This window comes from Onychostruthus taczanowskii, unplaced genomic scaffold (genome assembly GCF_017590055.1).
Source record: "Onychostruthus taczanowskii isolate IOZ18803 unplaced genomic scaffold, ASM1759005v1 scaffold55, whole genome shotgun sequence".
NCBI classification, from domain to species: Eukaryota; Metazoa; Chordata; class Aves; order Passeriformes; family Passeridae; genus Onychostruthus; species Onychostruthus taczanowskii.
This window is the reverse complement of record NW_024503124.1, coordinates 860,449-879,608: the sequence shown is the minus strand read 5'-3', so window position 1 is coordinate 879,608 and position 19,160 is coordinate 860,449. Positions and strand designations below refer to the sequence as shown.

Here is a 19,160-nt window from a genome sequence, read left to right as displayed (position 1 = left end):
ATAAACATGAAGTCTAATTCAATAAGCAGGTGGGACTGCCCTGGAAGGAAAATCAAAAGTTAGACCAGATCACCTTCCTGGTTCTTCATCAAGGTGTATGTCCTCTGGGTTTGTAGTTTCTGTCATTTTTCAAATTTTTTGCTTGTCATACTTGGGTTTGGCACCTGATTGCTGTTTTTAAAGTGCTTACATTGAAACCATGCAAAGGCTGTTAGAAATGGTGTATAATTAAGAGCTGACCAAATGCTCACAGCCAGACAAATTGTACTGGCTAATCTTAACCCAAAGATTCCCCAGGTCAGTGATTCTGGATCCAGCATCCCTCTGTCCTGACTAGATCTCTATTTTTTCAAAAACTGGTTTTCCTTTTAACCTATGAACTGTCTCCTATGGAGTCCATTCTGCAGCCATCTCAAACAAGTGGTGCTTTGGCAAGCACCTCTTTTTTTCCTCCTTCTCCAGCAGAAGATGAACAAGATAGGGTTGTGCTGGTGCTTCAGGAGGTTTGTATCACTCCAGACAGGCCAGGTGCCTCTGAGTGCATGACCTGATGAGAAACTGCTGCTCCAGCTAGCTTCAAACCCTCCTGCAGCCAGGGCTCCCTGGCACTGCACACTCACTGCCCAGGCAGTGGCCAGAGGAGCGACTGAGTCTTGTGTGCTTCATGCAGTTACTTGTCTCTGCTCTTAAGGATGTTTCCGAGACAAGGAAGTCACATTTCTAGGTTTTGTTTGTGTGTCTCAAGCTGTGCCAGGGGAGGCTCAGCTTGGACATGAGGAGAAATTTCTTTACAGAAAGAATGAGTAGACATTGTGATGCCTTGTGCAGGCTGCCCTAGAGCAGAGGGCAGGGATTAAGAATAAAGCAGGGATTGATTCAAAGGATCTCCTCCACGGATCCACCTTGGGCAGCACCAGAGCCCAGCCAGGGCTGCACCAAGATGAACCCAAATGGCCCCAAAATGCACGAGCGCTCCCGGGGTCTCTCCCTGGGATCAGCTCTGCTCCATGTGCACATTGCAGTTCAGTGTCCAATTCCAGCTCAGCCCCTGCACTCCCATCCTGCTTGTTTTCCTCTCTGCAGCCCACGGGGTTTGTGCTCCTGGGCTGAGATTTGGATCATTTGTCCTTGGGGCCCAGCTGGAGCAGGAATTGTTTTGTCTCCCTGCTCTGTGCACAGAGCTCTCCATCCCCTCTTATGGAGCCCAGACCCACACACTAAAGCAGCACAGAATGTGAAATTTATAAAAGCTGAGCCTGAGGCATCACCTGGAATGGGCTGCCCAGGGAGGTGGTGGAGTCACCGTGCCTGGAGGTGTTCCATTAAAGCCTGGCTGTGGCACTCAGTGCCGTGGTCTGGTTGACACAGTGGTGTTCAAACGTTGGGCTCAGTAATCCCAGAGATCTTTTCCAATGGAATTGGTTCTGTGATTCTGTGTGGAAGGTGGATGCAAAGATTCTTGCTGAACCAGTTGCTGTCAAGGGCTTTGGGAGCAACAGAACAAGCTGTGAAAATTGTGATGACCATGTGTGTGTCACACTGGCTGATTCTCTGCCAGCAGAACGCCTGGAACTTGCATCCTTTGCATCTCCCAGGTGTTCCACCATCCCACTTCGTGAAAATTGTGATGACCATGTGTGTGTCACACTGGCTGATTCTCTGCCAGCAGAACGCCTGGAACTTGCATCCTTGCATCTCCCAGGTGTCCCACCATCCCACTTCTCTCCCATTGCTCACAACAGAGGCACTGGGCTCCTCCCTGAAGGCAGTTTTGTGCCATCTCCTGTGTTCAGTGCCACCATTTATCACGGCTTGCTTATGTCTTTTACAGAGTAAGAACCAAATAGGTTTGACGTGCCATTCAAGGTGTTCTTGAGATGGGTCACTTGAGTCTGGCCAGTGGATGGTTTACACTGAAGCACTGCTTGCAGATTCTTGCAAATGCTTATGGCGTTCTCTTGGGTCCTTCCTAAGCAGTGGTGTGTAAGCTGAGCACAGGTTGGAATCAGTGGGGGGAAATGCCTATTTTTCCTGGTTCAGTTTGCTTCACTTTCCTGAGTTTCAGTCACAACTTAATCCTTAAAGAATGGATTTGTGGAATAAAACTTTCAATTTTAAAGGCTGGAGTACAAACCCAGGGTTTGAATTTCACCCAAGCTTTGACTGTAGTAATCTTAGCTTGCAGTGCACCTGCCTGGAGGGGGGCTCATAGTTGGAAGACAGAAATCTATTACAGAGCTGTGTTTTCAGTGTCTTGCCATGTTACACAGGAGCAGGTACTCATTTTCACAACACATAATCGGTATTAGAGCAACACTGCTCCTACAGAGGGGTTTATGGAGGTTTCAGTACCTGCAGGCTGTTCTTCTGAAGAAATCAAATGCTACTGCAGAGTTCTGGAGAATACCAGTGCAGCCTAGAACCATCTCTGACGGTGTTGGAAGGCTCTCAGCCAGCCTGCTCTGGGTGCTGGGGATGCCCTGCAGAGCAGCGCTCCCAGGAGGGCTGCAGCAGGAGGTACAGCTGCCCTACCCACCGTCATGGGCAGAAATCCAGCACCCCTGCAGCACTGGGAACCAGCTGGGAGCAGCCTGGCTGTGAAGCAGGCAGCACAGCCCGCTCGGGGCTGGCTCCCACCTCTGCGCGCTGTCAGTGTGCCCAATGGAGGCTGGGTAGAGCATCCTGAGCTGCTGCTTCCCTGCTGCCAGCTGGGGCCTCACCTGCAGCTGCTCCTGGGCCAGTGTGGGCACTCAGGGACCGCCTCGTTCTGCTGGAAGCATCCCTTTGGTCATGCCAGAGGATGTCTGTGTGTGAGCAGAAGGGTGGATGGAGGCATCACGTTCTCTGTACTTTTGATGCAGGAAAAAAGGGAAGTCTGTTAATACCCGTGTATGAAAAACAAACCAAACAAAAAAAAAAAAAACACCTTAATTTTTATACATTTTTTTCTTGTTTAAAACATTAACTGAAACTTTAAAGATGTAGCACATGGGTTTTTTGAGAATATTTTTGTAAACAAGATTGAATACACTGGTAAAGCAGGTCTGTGTGGGCATGCCTTGGCTGCAGCTGCAGGTTTGACTGCAGTGGGTGGCTTTGCTCTGCAGTGTGGTGTTGCTGGTGGGATTGCTGATGGAGCTTAAGTTCAGCTGGTGGCACAGAGGGGTTCAGGGAGCTCGTACCTACAGCTGTGCCTTTCTGTTAGCTTTGGAGGTTTTATCTCAGCGTATCAACCTGGTTTCTTTCCTGGCTTTGTATTTCTACTCCAAAACACAGCCACAACTGAGAAAGGCAGGTTAGGATAGAGATAATGTTATCTTGTGCCTGTCAGGACCGGGTGTGAAAGCAAGAGGAAGTTTGATTTCTTTAATTGTAATGGACTACTGTCCCTAACACAGCTTGGAAAGAGCAGCCTTTGTTTCCTAGATCTGATAGTTCAGCCACAGAAAGGTTTGCCTGAGTAACTTATTCCTCCTTATCTTATGTGTGAATTTGGATTTCCAAGGAAAAGCAGGGTTTCCCTTCTTATCACATCCAGCACCTGCAGGATCTTGTATTCAGCCTGATTTTCTAGTATTGCCATCCTGAACTTTAAGATCAGGTGCTTGTTTAACCACAGCTTCAAAAACAAAGAGTAAATTTTTTCCATCTTCATTCTGCTTAATAGTTCTGCTGTTTCTTTGTGTCCGATTTCTTAACAAATCATTGGATTTATTAATAAACAAATAGGCTCTTGAAAATGTTTCAGCTTATGGTACCTGTTGGCTGTGGGTTTGCTTTTTAAAATTACATTAAGCAAGTTCCTGGATGGCTTTGTAACCAGGTCTTAAAGCCAAGTTTTCAGCACGTTGTAAAATTTAAGAAGTGGCAAACTTGCTTTAGGACTGGGAGATTAGACCAAGAGCCCTGGCACAACGGGCTGCAGAGTATCAAAGGTGAGAGAAATGATTCTCAAAGTCGGGCAGCGTTCAAAACCCCGGTGGCCTTTGCCATCAGTGCGTGCGAGATGCAATTTGCTGCCACCTGGAATTGGCTGCTCTCGGCTCTGTGCGCTGCAGCGTGTCCTTGCCGCTGTGGCTCCTGGGTGACCTGGGCACCGCACAAAGGCACAGAAGGGAACAAGAGCTCTCCGCGGTGCCGGCTGTGACCCGCTGGGATGGGGTCACTGGGGCTGGCAGCGATGGGAGCAGGGCTGCGGGCTGCTCTTCTGCTGACAGGGATTGGGTTGCTCCTTTCCCGGCTCCGTTCTGCTGGCTCTCACTCAGTGCTGTTTGTGTGGGGTCTCTTGGGGGGTGGCTCTGGCTGCCCTGCCCAGGGATGGCCCCCAGCAGTCCCTGGTACCAGCCTGGGCACACGGCTGTCCTGGGGACAGAGCTAATCCCTGCCCTTCATCAGGAGCGCTGTTAGCTCACACCTTCTCACACGCACATCTTTGGGCTGTTAGTTGCACACAGCAATGAGCAGTGTTGTTCATTAACCCTTAACGAGCCCATGCGATTGAGATTTTTGAGAAGACAGCAGACATACAGCCCAGGAAGGGAAAGCTTGGTTACTTTATTCATGAAATCTGTGATTGCTGTTTTTGTGCCAGCCGCTTTGTTTCAGGAGAAGCAGTAGCCTCTCCCTTCCCCGTGCTGCTTTTATCTCCCATCCAAAAAAGCCTTGCCAACAACCCGGTGTGTCAGTAAGCACAGCCTGGTTGCCTGCCTTCAGGAGGCTGCTGCCAGCTGCTCAGCCTAAAACGCTTGCAGACCACTCTCAGTGTTCCTGGGGATGGCAGGAGAAACGCCACCTGGGTCTGGTCCCTTTTCCCTCCAGGTGCCATTTCACTCAGATGCCCAAAGACAAGCAGAAATGGAGCAAAGGAGGGATTTAGTTCAGCCACGCCATGACTGTGCAGAGCACCCTCTGACATGGACGTGGACTGTACAGGAACCAACCCTGCAGGACAGTGTGCTGACCAAAGGAAAGACTGATTGATGAGCTAAACCTTATATTAATATTTACGCAAGCAAGCAAACAGCAAACCCACAGTGTGCAACCTCCCCGGTGCAAGCTTTCAATTTGCACACGTAGTTATTTCACAAAAGATTCATTTTGGACAGTGACATCTTGCTTGGTCTGTTCTCCAGTGTACAGTGTAGTTGTATAGTATCCAAGTGCTCCAAAACCAATAAAATCATCTTCTCTGGTGATGCTGAAAAAACACATTCTTGCTTTTAACAGAGGGGAATATTCTGACTTGCTCAGGAGAATGGAAACTAATTTCTGGCTCAGTGGTGGGTCCATACCTCTGCTGTACACATCCTTTTGCCCCTGGTTTTTTGATGTGGAAAAACTGCCATTTTCCTCCCTTAAAACAACCTTCCCATGGATATTCCCAAGCCCTGTGCTGTTTTCCTGCAGTGTCTTCTGTTGCTTTTTTTTCCAACTCCTTTGACTGACAGTGCACTTTATGGTCCGATCCCAAAAACAAGAGTGAATTAGAGCCTTGGAGAGGGATTAAGAGCATTTAAACAAAAAAATTACCCTCAGGATGTTAGGAGTGCTTTGGGAACAAATAGGGTACAAATAGGAAGGTGGGAAGTGGGGCTGTGATACGTGGTTTGACAATCCAGCTGTGACCGGGCCAGGGTGATGTTCCCGTCACATCACGTCCATGAATTCCTTTGGCAACTCCTGTTCCTACGGGAGCTGGCCACGGGGAGCGGTGTGCAGGGACAGTGTTTCTTCTGGGCCTTTTTCCATGGTGTGCAGCTGATCTTGCAGGCAGCCGTGCTGACAAGGATCAGATGCACCTGTCCTTGAGCACAGCCCGCTGCACAGATGCACGCTGAGAGCCCCTGGGCACACAGGGCTGCAGGGCCTGGGCCAGATGAGCTGGGTAATTCCGCTGCCAGAGGTATTTTTGGCACCAACTGTGTGCTTACATCTAAGTTTAGAGTGATGGTGATTGTGTTAGAAGTTTTGTTACACAAAAATAAACAGCTGTGGAGACTGAGGGCAGCTCGGGACCACGAAGCACTGAAGGCACTGACTCACATGTGGCAATGCTTTTCCTAATGTGCCCGTCGGGATTCCTTGCCTCAGCTCTACTGCCTGCTCCTGCAGAGTGGTTTGCTCTTCATCAATTTCAGCAGAATATTTTTGGGGTTTTTTTCGGTGGACTTTGTTAACTGGGTTGTGAGACATGCTGTCATCTTCTTCTCCTCAGCAATGCCTGTACTTTGATTATAAACTGCAGATTTTTCCTTGCAAAGAAACACTATATTTACATATATGCTGTATTGCACCTATACGCTTCACATTTCCCTGGGCTGCTCTATCAGATCTCAAGATTTCTGAAGATTCCTGGAATGGATTTATGGATGTATGCAGAAAGTGTGGGCTGCAGAAGGACAGCATTCACATTATTGTGCTTACAAGGGGTTTGCTAGCCAAGGGCAAAGAACACTCTTCCTTAAGCTTTCAGTCAAAAACCAGTCTAGACATTTTTATCACATTAAACAGTCTGAAGCATTTAATAGGTATGTGACAGGAAAAAAAAGCAGTCTGAACTAGCTGACCAGTCTTCTTATGGGAAAAGCCTGCTGGGCTCAAGTTTTTATTCTTTGCAATGGTAATTATTATGCTGGAAATGCTTGACAGTGGTGAAGACAAAGCTGGTTTTAGACCTTCTCACTTTCTACGGAGTTTGCTGTGCTTTGGGTGTGCCACTACTCTTTGTTTTGATGGGCTGTGCCTTTGCTGAGCCTGTGTGCCACTTGTTTCTGAGCTGTAGGAGGCCAGAGTGGCTGGTGGCAGCCGGAGCTGAGCACCACTTGAGACCACTTCAGTTCATCCAGCCAGTGCAAATGGCAAAACATTTTCTCTCTGTCTCTGCAAGGGTCCCTTCATCAATTTTTACGATGTAACTGGTTATATCCGCTGATTCCCACTGCATTTGATGGGTGCCAAACAGACTGCTCTGTCTTTGACCTCCGCCCTCACATCTAGATTCAGTTCTTTCACCTTCCCAGCTTCTTCCCCATTCACCTGCTGGTCTGTCTGCAGCGTGGGGCAGTACTGAGCTGCTCCCCTCCAGGAGCCCTGCCATCCCCTCCTGAGCTGCCACAGTGAGTGACTGACCCCCTCTGCCCTAGCCTGGAATGCTGGCAGTGTTCCTGCCACTTCTCTCTCTTTCACCCCCCACACAGGCACCAGCATTGTTTTTCTTCTGGTCTTTCATAGTGTGTATTCCACCCAGTTCCTTCCTTTCCAGCCATACTGCAGTAACCAGCTTCATACTTGGAATAAGCTCTAAAAATAGCCTTGCCTGTGCTATCCCAAATAATTTCCACTTCAGCTTTCCCAAACTATCTGCTGTTCTTTTCTAGCATGGTGAAAGCGTGGCCATCTCCGGCACTTTGTCATGCTGCCTCAGCCCACATCAGTGCCAGACACCCCATCCTTGCTTCCTGTAGCTTTTCCTGTTGTTAGTTCCTTTCTCCTCTTTTCAGTTCTGAAGCTCTTTCCCCACTTCTCTCCACCCTGATGGTTGTCTGGAGTCAGGGATGTCCTCATGGTGTGTGTGCTCTCACCTTTCCAGGGAGGGAGGAGAAGGTGCTGCTCCTCTCCCTGCCTGTTTTGGTGTGTTCCCCACAGGCCCGTGAGGGCAGAGCTGTCCTCTGTGCTGTGTCCCTTTCCTCCTCAGCACAAGGGGGGTCACAGCAGCAGGTGGCAAGAAAAAACAGCGGTGTGTTCCCCACGGGCCTGTGAGGGCAGAGCTGTCCTCTGTGCTGTGTCCCTTTCCTCCTCAGCACAAGGGGGGTCGGCAAAAAGAACAGTGATGGTGATGATGAGGAGGAGGAGCTCGGAGTGGGGTCAGCTCCCATTCTCTTTTCCTGCTGCTTGACACTGAAATTACATCCTGAAGTTAGGAATTCAGAGAAATTGAGTCCTCTGACTCTGGTGTCGCCAGCTGGTCCAGAAAAATGGGAATAAATGGGGTTTGTCAGCATGCTGTAGATGTTGCTGTTCATTAGGAGCTGTCAGAGCAGGGTTCCAGAGGGGCTGTGTGGGCCAGCAGGCCATACCAGCACTCCTGACTGGCAGGCTGGCCCTCCTTTCTGTCTCCATACTGGACAAATAGGTTACATACCAACACTTTTATTTTTATCCCTTGAGGAATACTCTGTCAAATCATCCACTTGGAGCAATCAAAAACTGAGATGCCTTTCCTTCAGAAATTCCATATCTATATTATGAATAGCTGAAGGGGCCAAATGCATCCAGCAGGAAATTCAGAGAGGTTGGTGGCTCGGAGCACGCTCCCACCCCTTCTTTACCAGCTGACACGCCTGCTTTTGCCCCATTTCTTCAACAAGCCATACACTCATATTCAGAGTGACATGTGAGGGTGCTGTTCTGATGCCATGCAAGCAGCTGAGTGCTCAGTAGTGACTGTGTTAGCACTGTGACTGCTCTGTCACATCACGTCCTGAGCAGGCAGCCTCCCTTCTCCCCTCAGAGCAGCTGCTGTCAGTCCGGTGGCCACTGCAGGGACAGGCACCAGAGCACCGTGTCAAGAGAGCTGCTTTAATATTTGATTAGTAGAAATCAATATGCAGATTGCACAGGTTCTCCGAGGCAGGGATTAGTGAGAGAGACTCTGATGCCATGTTTTTATGCATTCCCATTTCCTGCTTGTGGTTAACTATGAGCTTACCAGCTAAAGGATTTGGCTTATTTTTCCTTTATCCTTGGCCACATTTTCTGCACAATCTTTCCTATTGTTTTCTGAGCTTCTGAGCAGTGGCACAACAACTGTTTAAAAAGAAACGTGGCTAAAACAGATTGACAAGAAATGCTTACTCTGCCACCTACCTACCATAACGAAGGAATAATAACTAAAAGTTCAGAACCAATTGCTTTTCCTCTTGCTTCTCTATGGAATTGAAGATATAACTGATAATCTAGTGTATCTCCAACGTGGCTATCTGTAAATAACTAAAAGTTCAGAACCAATTGCTTTTCCTCTTGCTTCTCTATGGAACTGAGGAACTAAGTAAGTGATAATCTCCAACGTGGCTGTCTGTGTTTATCCTGCTGGAAAGTGGGCTTCTGGATTTCCAAATTTTGGGCAGCAGTTTATTTTTAGCCTTGCCTAGTTGTGATGCCCTGTGTTTAGAGCCAGGGCAATCTCATCTTCAGCAAAATGCCCACTTTGTTAATGAGTTAGCACTGGGTGTTACTGGTCGTGAAAGGGGTGCTTAGCACAGCTAATCCTGTAATTCAGACAAGTCTTGCTAGCCTCATTCTTTAGAGGGAGGAAGGAAAATGGGAAATAGCAAAATGTCCATCCGGGACTCCAGAGCTGTCTGGCTCACCCCCAGCTGCAGCCTGCATCCTTCAGCTCCTCCTACCCCAAAGGGAATGTGTTTTTCCTGAGCAATTGATGAGGAGTGCTGGTTTTGCATACAACAGGCAGAGTGACTGCTGAGGGGTGAGAAAAACAAACGAGTTGAACCTCTACAACAGGGCTCAGGCCAGGAAGTTAGTATTATTTTTCCCCATCCATTAAATGCCATTGTGATTCCCAGATCTGCTTTTTGCACATGAGTATTGAAGCACACGCTGTGAGCCCCATGTAGTTTCTTTTCCTCATACGGACCGGGAGATTTTCTTTTTCTGTGATGTGAACTTGAAATCTTGGCAGAAAAATAAAATGAAACCAGCCAACTGAAATCTCCATGGGGAGCTGCAGTCTGCTCCAGCCACGCTCCAGCAAGGGCAGCTCACAGCTCTGCTGCTGCTCTTACTCCAGCCTGGCCTGCCACAGAAGGGAGCAGGTAAAAAAGCTGCACCTCAAATCTCTCCTGCCCAGGGCTTGGAGTCACTGCTGGCCTGGCAGAAGGACAGCGGGTAATTCCCAATTTTGGTAAATTCCAACACGCTGGTAATGCCCTGCCTGCAGTCCCCTGCCTTTGAGATGTGACTCTGGGGGAAAGGGGAAGGGAAAGGGAAGGGGAAGGGGAAGGGAAAGGGAAAGGGAAGGAAAGGAATCTCTGTCTCTAGGGTGGAAGGTGGGTGCTGAGATGGAATCTCAGCAGCATTGCATCTTCTAAGATAGATACCAAAATCTTGCTGATGCCATGGGTTAAACTGCATAATGACAATCTTAAAATGCCCTGTGCATTTCCATGGTTACTGTAGTTCCTAGGCTCTATCCAGGGTACCAAGACATTTGTAATTAGTTTAAACTTCCAACAAATACCTGCTTTTAACACAGTGCCAGCTGTCAAATCATGAATGCAGCTTTTTGGTGTTAATGCATTTTAGACTGCTGGAACAATTGCCAAAGATCACCTTAGCTTTGTCTGAAATTTTAAGCCAGCAATGTGGGTCACTCTTGTTTTCTCAGAAATCATCCAGAAAACCACCAAATTATAATGTCACTTTCCTAATTTTAGATTTTAAAGTAACGTCTATGTTCCTCACAGCTTATTAGTTTTTCATTTGTCTGTATATTTTGAAAAAGTTCCTAATGAATCATATCCAAACTTTATTAAAGTTTGGTTTGAACTAAAGTACCTGACCATAGGAGGGATTATTTCAAACACGCAGGGATTTAGAAGTTATTACAAAAATATGATCTTGACCTTTCATTGCATTTTATTAATACAAAGTCTGGGCCTGTGTCAGGGTTTGGAAACAGGCAACTGTGTCCTCAGGATGTGCTCACAGAGCAGCTGACAGTTTAGCTTGTTTTATTTTTGTTCGAGGTACTACATGGTGTTCTTTCCAAAACTTCTCCTTGCACTTAAAAAGGAAAGACTGTTGATATTAATGCAGTTTGGAAGTTTGTTTTCATGGTATTTGTAGGTAATAAGTCAGCCTTAGGATCTTGCAGTTGTTCTACGTCCTTGTATCCCTTCCTGAAGTCCTGCATTTGTAATTGGAGTGATGCTTGCTTGTGGCTGTTTGGTGTTTATCTGTGCTCCCACCTGAACCCTTCTTAGAATTTTAATTTCAAACATTTATTCCTGTCTTCCTATCACATTAAAGTACAGGAACCACTTCTGCTTGAGATCTTTTAGAGCACAAAGCTCAAGAATGAAGCTAAAAAGAAGAAACTGAAGTTCTAAATGTCAAAATCGCCCATGATTTGAATTCAAATAATTTGCACAAACACTTTGTACACCTAAAAGTGAGAAACACTACTCACTGACTTAAGATGAGTTACCTGTCAGCAACAGATTAAACAACAGTAGAAATTAAGCATGGTATTAATTGCCCAAACACCATATTGAAAACTTTTTTTAATAAATCTTACAAATCCTATTCCTTTAGGCTGTAATTTGCTGCTGTAGTGATGCAAGGTGTCAGAGTTTACAAAACTGTAAAGAGAGACTCTGAGCCTCAGTAAATCAGGAAATACTTGAGATATTTTGCAAGTGCTGCATGTTTGTTTGTTTGTTTGTTTTATTATTCCATGAGGTAGCCTTTGTTTTAACACTGCTTTCCACTGAAAGCCACAGAGTGAAGTAATTAAACTTGATAAAAGTCACTGCTGGTTAAATCCAGACACACTGTATACATCCATCACATGCTATAGCAGCTCAGAAAGGATCTTGGCAGCGATTACACAAGCCATTGTTTCCATCAAAGTCCAATTTGCTCTCTATTACTACCTGGGGATGAGATGGCTTCCAGGAAATGGGACACTTGATATTATACTAAATAAATCTTCAGCACCTCTAAGACTTCTGCATGACTAAAGGTAAAAATGAAGCATCTTCCACGTTTTTAGACAACTTAATATTTTGCATGGTTGGTGTTATTGGAATGAGACAAAACAGGGAGGGTTCTGGGGAGTGGTTCCTGATCACATGCTCTCATGAAATGAAGCTCACTTGACAGATCTAAAGCAAAGTGTTACTGTTGGATGCATATGAATAATATGTATAAATGAATATCAATTGTCATTTACAGTCTTTTGAGGAGTCCGATTGCTAAATCCTCTGTACAGTTCACAGCATTATGAGCATTTTCCCTCTGAAATAATCCCTTGGGGAGATCTGTGCCTTTCCCTTTTCCTCCCACCTTTGCTGTTACAAAATCGAGAATATGAACACCAAATTTGCTGTCACCAGAAGGAAAGAATAGTAAATACAACTTTACTAATTCCATGAAGTTTGTTGTTTTCTATGCCTGGTTTATTGGTTTTTAACACTTAAGTTTTTAGTAACATCCAGTTCTGATAGTTCTGCATTTTAGCTCACTATTCAAGTAATAATTTCTTCTAGGAGTACGTATAGATTCTCTTGTTGCTTTAGGAGTTATTTTGAAAACAATAAAATGTTACCTTTCTTTGAACACTTTGGTGTTGCAATTGCAGCTTTATTTTTGTTTTTCTAGGCATTTCAAGTGACATCTATCTGAAGGCTCATTTTGGTCAGCAAGTGAAACTGGTAAAGCTGGTTTGCAATGGTGGCTGATCACACAAGGGCTGATCCCAGTGTGTGATGAGTGCAGATGACTTTGGTGATCAATTCAAAAGGGAAACTCTGCTCCAGTGGCTCTGTTTTGCTGCTAAGCAGATAAATAATTTACCTTCTTGGGCCTAGAAGTGTCTGTAATTTAGAAGTTTGTGAGGAATTAGACCTGAATGAATCATTGGAGAAGCCTTCCATAATGGCTTGATTTAAATGTGTTTCTAATTTTCAGAATGGAGTTGGAAATATACCAGAATAAGTTTATTTACAAAACCAGCATGTTTCTTTCTACACCATTAACTTCTCATACGGGCAAGTGCTGTCCCCTCAAAAAGGATGGGTGATCAGCACTTATGTCAAAAAATGAGAGTTTTCAAATGAATAGCAAGGCTGGGGAAAAACTCTAGATATGGACAACTAGGAAGCCATTAGGACAAAAAGAAAAAAAAGGGAGGAAGCTGGGGGTGATGCTTGAGTCCTGTGTTTTATCCTAGGAATTCCGCTTGTTAGATAGAGTGGCTGTCATCAGAGGGGGTGATGAGGCACAGCTGGGACCTGAAGGAGGACCAGGAGCAGGTACTCACTGTGAGCTGGCATGGGCAGCCTCACTGAGCTGGGGCAATGCTCGCAGGGCAGCTCAGAACAGGCTCCTCTTGTGGTGGTCTGAGCCCTCAGCTGCCCCTGAACTGCAGCAATTCCAGTGGAATGGAAAACGGGAGGAATGGAAATGGAGAGCGGCGCTGGGTGGCTGCTGGTGCTCCTGGACCTTGTTTTGGGGAGAACTGCTTTCAGTTCCTTGCCTTAGCTGTGGGAATAATGTGCTTAAAAACAGCCTGCTGAAAAATTAATCTTGAACAAAAGGGGGAAAAAAACCCAGCGAAATTTGTCTGTGGAACAGCTTGGAGAGCTGGGAAATCTTGGAATTGTCTTATAGTATAGTGTGGGCACTGCAGAAGTTCAGCAGTGTTGCCCTGGTACTTTTTACATAGGATTCACACTATAGTGGCTTTTATTTTCTTAAAACTTACTCTGCATTTTAAGTTCTAGATAGAAACCAAGGTTTCATGTTTAAAAGACGTGAAACTGCATTTTGCTTTTCTTCATTTTCCCTGTCTCTGCATTTTGCTTATGTTAATGTCTGTACCTTTATGACCAAATGAGTTTGACACGAATTCTGACTTTTCTTCAAGTTTCTAGAAACACTTACAGTATTTGAATATGAAAGTACTTCAAAGCCTCATTCAAAAATGAAGGAGCATTTATAAGAATTTCAGTGCTGCACTGCCTGTTTGGTCATGGACAGCTGGATTTTCATTGTAGTCCACAGCTCTGCAGGGAGACTTGCTGGACTGGGATGAACTCCATAAAAAATCCCCCAAAAGTTAGAGAAGTCTGCTGATCCAGATCTGGTTGTCAGTGTAATGAAGAATCTTGTTTACCAAACAGGAGTGATGGTGAAGGTTATATATACTGCAAGGTGGGGGGATGTCCTGGGGTGACTGGAAATAGGAAATAGATTTGTTTTTTGGGTTTTTTAAATTGCTTCCTTGAAGGAAAACATCTATTCCTGGGCAAGATTACTAAACTGAGCATAGTGCTGGGTGGGTGCTGCACTTGAAACCCACCCAGACAGTAACTGGGGCAAGTTTAGGGGGTGCAATTCCAAGAGGTAAGTGGTGAAATGGCACACACAGAGCGTGGAGCCTCCTCACCTGTCACTCAGCAAACAGGGATTCATTCCAGAAGCAAAAATAATATTGACTAAAAAAAAATCTACAGGTCCTGTTAGGATACTGGGGGCTAAGTGCGGAAATGGTCTTTCTGTGTTTGAGACCGGGGGGGTCAGCTCTGAGCAGCTCTGCTGTCCTTTCCAGCGGTGTCTCAGCGCTGACAGGATGTTTATGGGCTCCAAGGAGTATCCTATCCATCATGCTAGCCAGCCCTGTGGGTTAGTTTAGAATATCACCTCTTTCCCCAAACATTTGTCTCCTTCGTATTAACAGAATCCTTTCCTCCTCCTGTTCAGCCGCACCTTGTCCTTCTTTTGGTCAGAGGATGAAAAAACCCAGGATTTACAGCCCACACGCCCCAGATTTAGCTTAGTACAGCCAAGCTTACAGAAGAGGAAGACGTTTGTGTTAATTAATGCTCTTCTGAATATGGTTAATTTTGTGTCCTGGCTCTTTGGGTACTCCAGGTGAATTTCATGCCATCCCAGTCATGCCTTCAGGCACGAATCAGTGCTGGAGAAATGGAGATACTGCAAGAGGCATTTAACTGCACTTCACCTGCCTCTGCCCTGTAGTCATTTATTAACTCCTGAGGTGTACTTCTGCGAGTGTTCTTTCTGCGTTTGTGAATGGTATGTATTCAGAGCAGTTGTTGTACTTTGAGAACTCTTAAGTCAGTAAGATTTGATTTCAGTTTTTAAAGGCGGTATAAAAGTTTTCAAATTAAAATTTTGCTGCCTTTAAATTTAGTTTTTCAGAGCAGTTGTTGTACTTTGAGAACTCTTAAGTCAGTAAGAAGATTTGATTTCAGTTTTTAAAGGTGGTATAAAAGTTTTCAAATTAAAATTCTGCTGCCTTTAAATTTAGCTCCTTAACCTTCTATGTCTCCCAGTTGAATCTTCGCACATTTCATTGTTATTTAATCTCTCTAAAGAGGGTGATTCTTGATTCTCATCATAGTGAGGATATATGCATGCGTATATTTGCAGCCATATGAATGCTACAGTGTCGTGTTTGTCCGGGTTTGCTGGTTGGGATTGGTGTTGTTTTTCACTCTCTTAGAGCTGCTAAAAACAATGATGAACAGAGGTCCTAAGAGTGACAGGGGAATGTTTTGTATTTTAGTTTGGTGATCTTAAAAGCTAACAGGGTTAAGGAAAAAATGGATTTTTGAGAGGAGTGTGAGAAATGTGAGAGACTGAAAAGAGCTTTTCTAAAGGCAGAGAGAATTTTCCTCACCTTCTGCACAGCTGCCAACGCATAAGGCTTAAAAATGTTGTTTGTTACAATTCCTGCACCTCCTTGCTGCATGGACTCGAGCTGCCTTTCCCTCACACTTCATCTGTCTCCGTTCATCTGTGAACTGAAGTGACCCGTGAGAGTGCTGGGGAAGGGACTGGGGAGGTGGCAGACGCTGGAGCCAGAGTCCCCGTGAACTGAAGTGACCCGTGAGAGTGCTGGGGAAGGGACTGGGGAGCCGGAGTCCCTGGGACAGAAGGTCTTGTGGATGCCCTGTGAGCAGGCAGGTGTTCTCTGCCGCTAAACCCAGGTCATGCAAGCGGGATGGAGCGCTGGAATCCTGGTTCTGTGACAGGGGGTGGGGCTGGATTGCTGCTCCTGGTCCCGACCCAGACTTCAGAGAGGCAGCAGGAAACATGGAGAGGACTCGGGCTGGCGGCAGGGTTTGAGAAATGCACATTGCAGCCCAAAGTGGGGAGCTCCTTCCTTCTGTTCAGTGTGTGAGTGATGAAGTACAGAGCTCATCAAACAGTGTGACTACCAGGGGGAGGAGAGGACTCTGTGCAGCTCCTCCAAAGTGGGGAGCTCCTTCCTTCTGTTCAGTGTGTGAGTGATGAAGTACAGGGCTCATCAGACAGTGTAAGTACCAGGGCGAGGAGAGGACTCTGTGCAGCTCCTCCAAAGTGGGGAGCTCCTTCCTTCTGTTCAGTGTCTGAGCGATGAAGTACGGGGCTCATCCCACTGTGTGAGTACCAGGGCGAGGAGAGGACTCTGTGCAGGAGGCTGTTCCAGAGCTGTGTTTCTGGGGCTGCATGGAGGGCTCAGCCAGCTCACCAGGTGCCCGTGTGTGCTGTCAAGGTGCTGAGTGTTTCTGAGAGTCCAGTGTGTGCTCAAGCACTCCTCACATCCAGGTGTCAGGGTGCCAGCTGTGGAGGGAGCATCAGGATGTGCCTTATACGGAGTTCAGAGCACCTGCAGAACTTTTAAATCTGGGCTTGTGTGGGATTCAGCACCAGTATAAAAGGTCCTATGACAGGACAGGCTGGGCTCAGGGTGCCCTGTCCTGCTGTCCCCTCCATGAGAGCCCAGGCTGGGCTCAGGGGTGCCCGCTCCTGCTGTCCCCTCCATGAGAGCCCAGGCTGGGCTCAGGGGTGCCCGCTCCTGCTGTCCCCTCCATGAGAGCCCAGGCTGGGCTCAGGGGTGCCCGCTCCTGCTGTCCCCTCCATGAGAGCCCAGGCTGGGCTCAGGGGTGCCCGCTCCTGCTGTCCCCTCCATGAGAGCACAGGCTGGGCTCAGGGGGGCCCTGCCCTGCTGTCCCCTCTGTGTCCCCTCTCACAGCACTCAGCTTCCCTGGCCTTGCTGCTGCCAAGGGCATTCCCAGTCCCTCTGCTCCAGGGAATGAAGGTGCCCAGGGTGCTGGCTGTCCTGCCTGGCATCAGGAAGCAGGAGCAACCACTCGAGATGACAAGAGCTGAAATTAAATTGCAGAGTGATTAGGTGGGGCGTTTTCTTCCCCATCCAGTGGAACCTGGAAGTCATTGCAAAGGTTACTGGATAATTTGCTGTCTTTATTGTAATGTCCATACAATATGACTTCTGGGTTTTATTCTAAATTAACAATTCTGCTCGCATTTGTTCTCTTGCAGAAGTGCACCATCAAACTACCTAGCTTTATTTAATGGCCTCTAGCTCTAAACAGTATTTTTCCCTATGATTTTTGACGTGTATATTATTAACATCTTGAGTTATGGATAAAATACGGCTGAAAACACCCAGGAATTTATTTAACATTAATGAAATTTGAAACAGAAAAATGTATTTTGCCTCTGTAGCATACAGTTTGGGATGTTAAGAAAAAATTCATTCTGTCTCTGTAGCATCTGGTGTTTTCCAGTAAAATAAGAAGCATTTGTCTGCATTACAGGTTGTGGTAATTGGTCACCTAGAGCTAGGTTAATCCCAGCCTTACTGTACTCTAGAAGTTACAGTGCAAGTGTTTTTCAAATAATTAAATTCATACACACATTTTACAAGTATTTTCCATTTTAAAGATATGAAACAAAATTATTCTTAGGAGGAAAGCTCCTGATTTGGAGATGCACTGTGACTCTTCAGTACTTCTGTATGGAAGAAAAATCTAAAAGTGACTTTTGTTCCTGCTTGGCCTTTGAAATACTCCTTTTGAAGGACAGTAACTGAACTATGCTTTTCCATTCCATTTCAGGTTTTTCTTCTGTAATCATGGCAAAACCTTATGAATTTAACTGGCAGAAGCCAGTTCCCTCTTTTATGCAAGATGGAGCTGTGTTTGATAGATACGAAGAGGTAAGACCCAGTTGCTTTTCATTTGCTATTCTCTTTTAAATATGCAGAAGTGCCAGAATATTTCATGTTTTGCTTTCATTGTACACAAAGAAACTTTAATTTTTTCTGGTAATACCCGCAGAAATATCTGTGGGGAGGCAATACCAACACACTTTATTGCTAGGTAGAGTTTTTTTTGCTTTTAAAAGAAACGGCTTTAAAATATATTTAATCCCTCTGATTTGACATAAGCCCTGAGGAAGAGAAAAGGAGAATTGGATCAAAATATCTGTAATGTGTATAAAACTCTCATCTTTGCAGATTCATAAAGCACATTATTAAGCAAAGTGAATCCTTCAATTTTTTTAATATCTATCAAATGGAGGGAGGGAGAATATTGCTTTTTTTTTGGATATATAAACTGAGGACCTGCCTATTATAAGGGAAAGGAAGAGAACACAGAACATTCATTTTCTGATTCAAATGCATCATTTGAGAACTGGAGTGGTTTTATCTACTTTAGAAAATCTATCTGAAATATGATTACTATGATCCTGCTTTCAGCTGTGCTTTAATCCACATTTATTAAAGGAATGCAAAACAGGGCATTTTACACAGGCAGCTGAAATAAAGTGCTGAGAAGTTTACCCTATACTCAGCATTGATATGCTGGCAAGAATAATTTTCTCAGGGTGTACTTTTAATCTTGTTTGAGCAGGAGATCTCTGTAAGTTGGAGGTAAGTGCCTCCAGGGATATTAGTACTTTCTTATCTTTTGAAATGTAAGTAAAAGGTATTTTTTGTCACGAGGCCTGCCAGGATAGGGATAGTTGGTTTACCCTGTGTTTCCAGATTTGGGGCCAGATAAATGAAATAGATAGTGGTGGGGATGGGGAAAAAAAGCTTTCTTTCCCTTCAGCAGACCCTGCTGCAGACACAGCCTGTGAGGAGAGGAGTGAGGCCCAGAAAGGGGGTCCTGCTTTCCCCAGAACATCGCCCATCCCGTCAGCCCCTCCTGCTCCAAGCTGCTGCAGTTGGTTCCAGGCTTTCTGCAGCACACCTGGGAGCCTGCTTTGTTTCCTCACTGAGGGCTCTTCCCACAAATTCTCCTTGCTGTCCAATTAAGGAAGCCAGGAAGTTCTGGATCCTCTTTTTCTTGAAGAAGTGATTGATTCCGCACGCCCTTTTCCTGAATTTCAGCTTAATTTATGATGCTCTAATTGAGGCTGGAGGTGTGTGGAGGAAATCTCTTTTGAAATTCAGCTAATCTGATTTTTTGCCTTGCCCAGTCTCTCTGGAATGGCATTCTTTCCTGATTTCTTCTACAGATCAATATCCTTCAAGCTCTGCTTGTCAGTCACTCTGGCTGCAAAGCTCTCACAGCATGCAACAGAAAAGTGCTTCCCAAATT

General features: G+C 45.7%; 1 protein-coding gene across 3 annotated transcripts in view; it reads left to right on the top strand.

Annotated features, from left to right (window-relative positions):
- The window catches only part of PLCB4 (phospholipase C beta 4), a 186,483-nt gene that overhangs the window by 83,986 nt on the left and 83,337 nt on the right, over nucleotides 1-19,160 (top strand). For all 3 annotated transcript variants that reach the window (XM_041417199.1, XM_041417200.1, XM_041417198.1), the window contains exon 3: nucleotides 17,670-17,770. In XM_041417199.1, coding sequence (XP_041273133.1) covers nucleotides 17,687-17,770 — 84 coding nt within the window. In that variant the 5' untranslated portion in view covers nucleotides 17,670-17,686. The remainder of the gene's footprint in view (nucleotides 1-17,669; nucleotides 17,771-19,160) is intronic.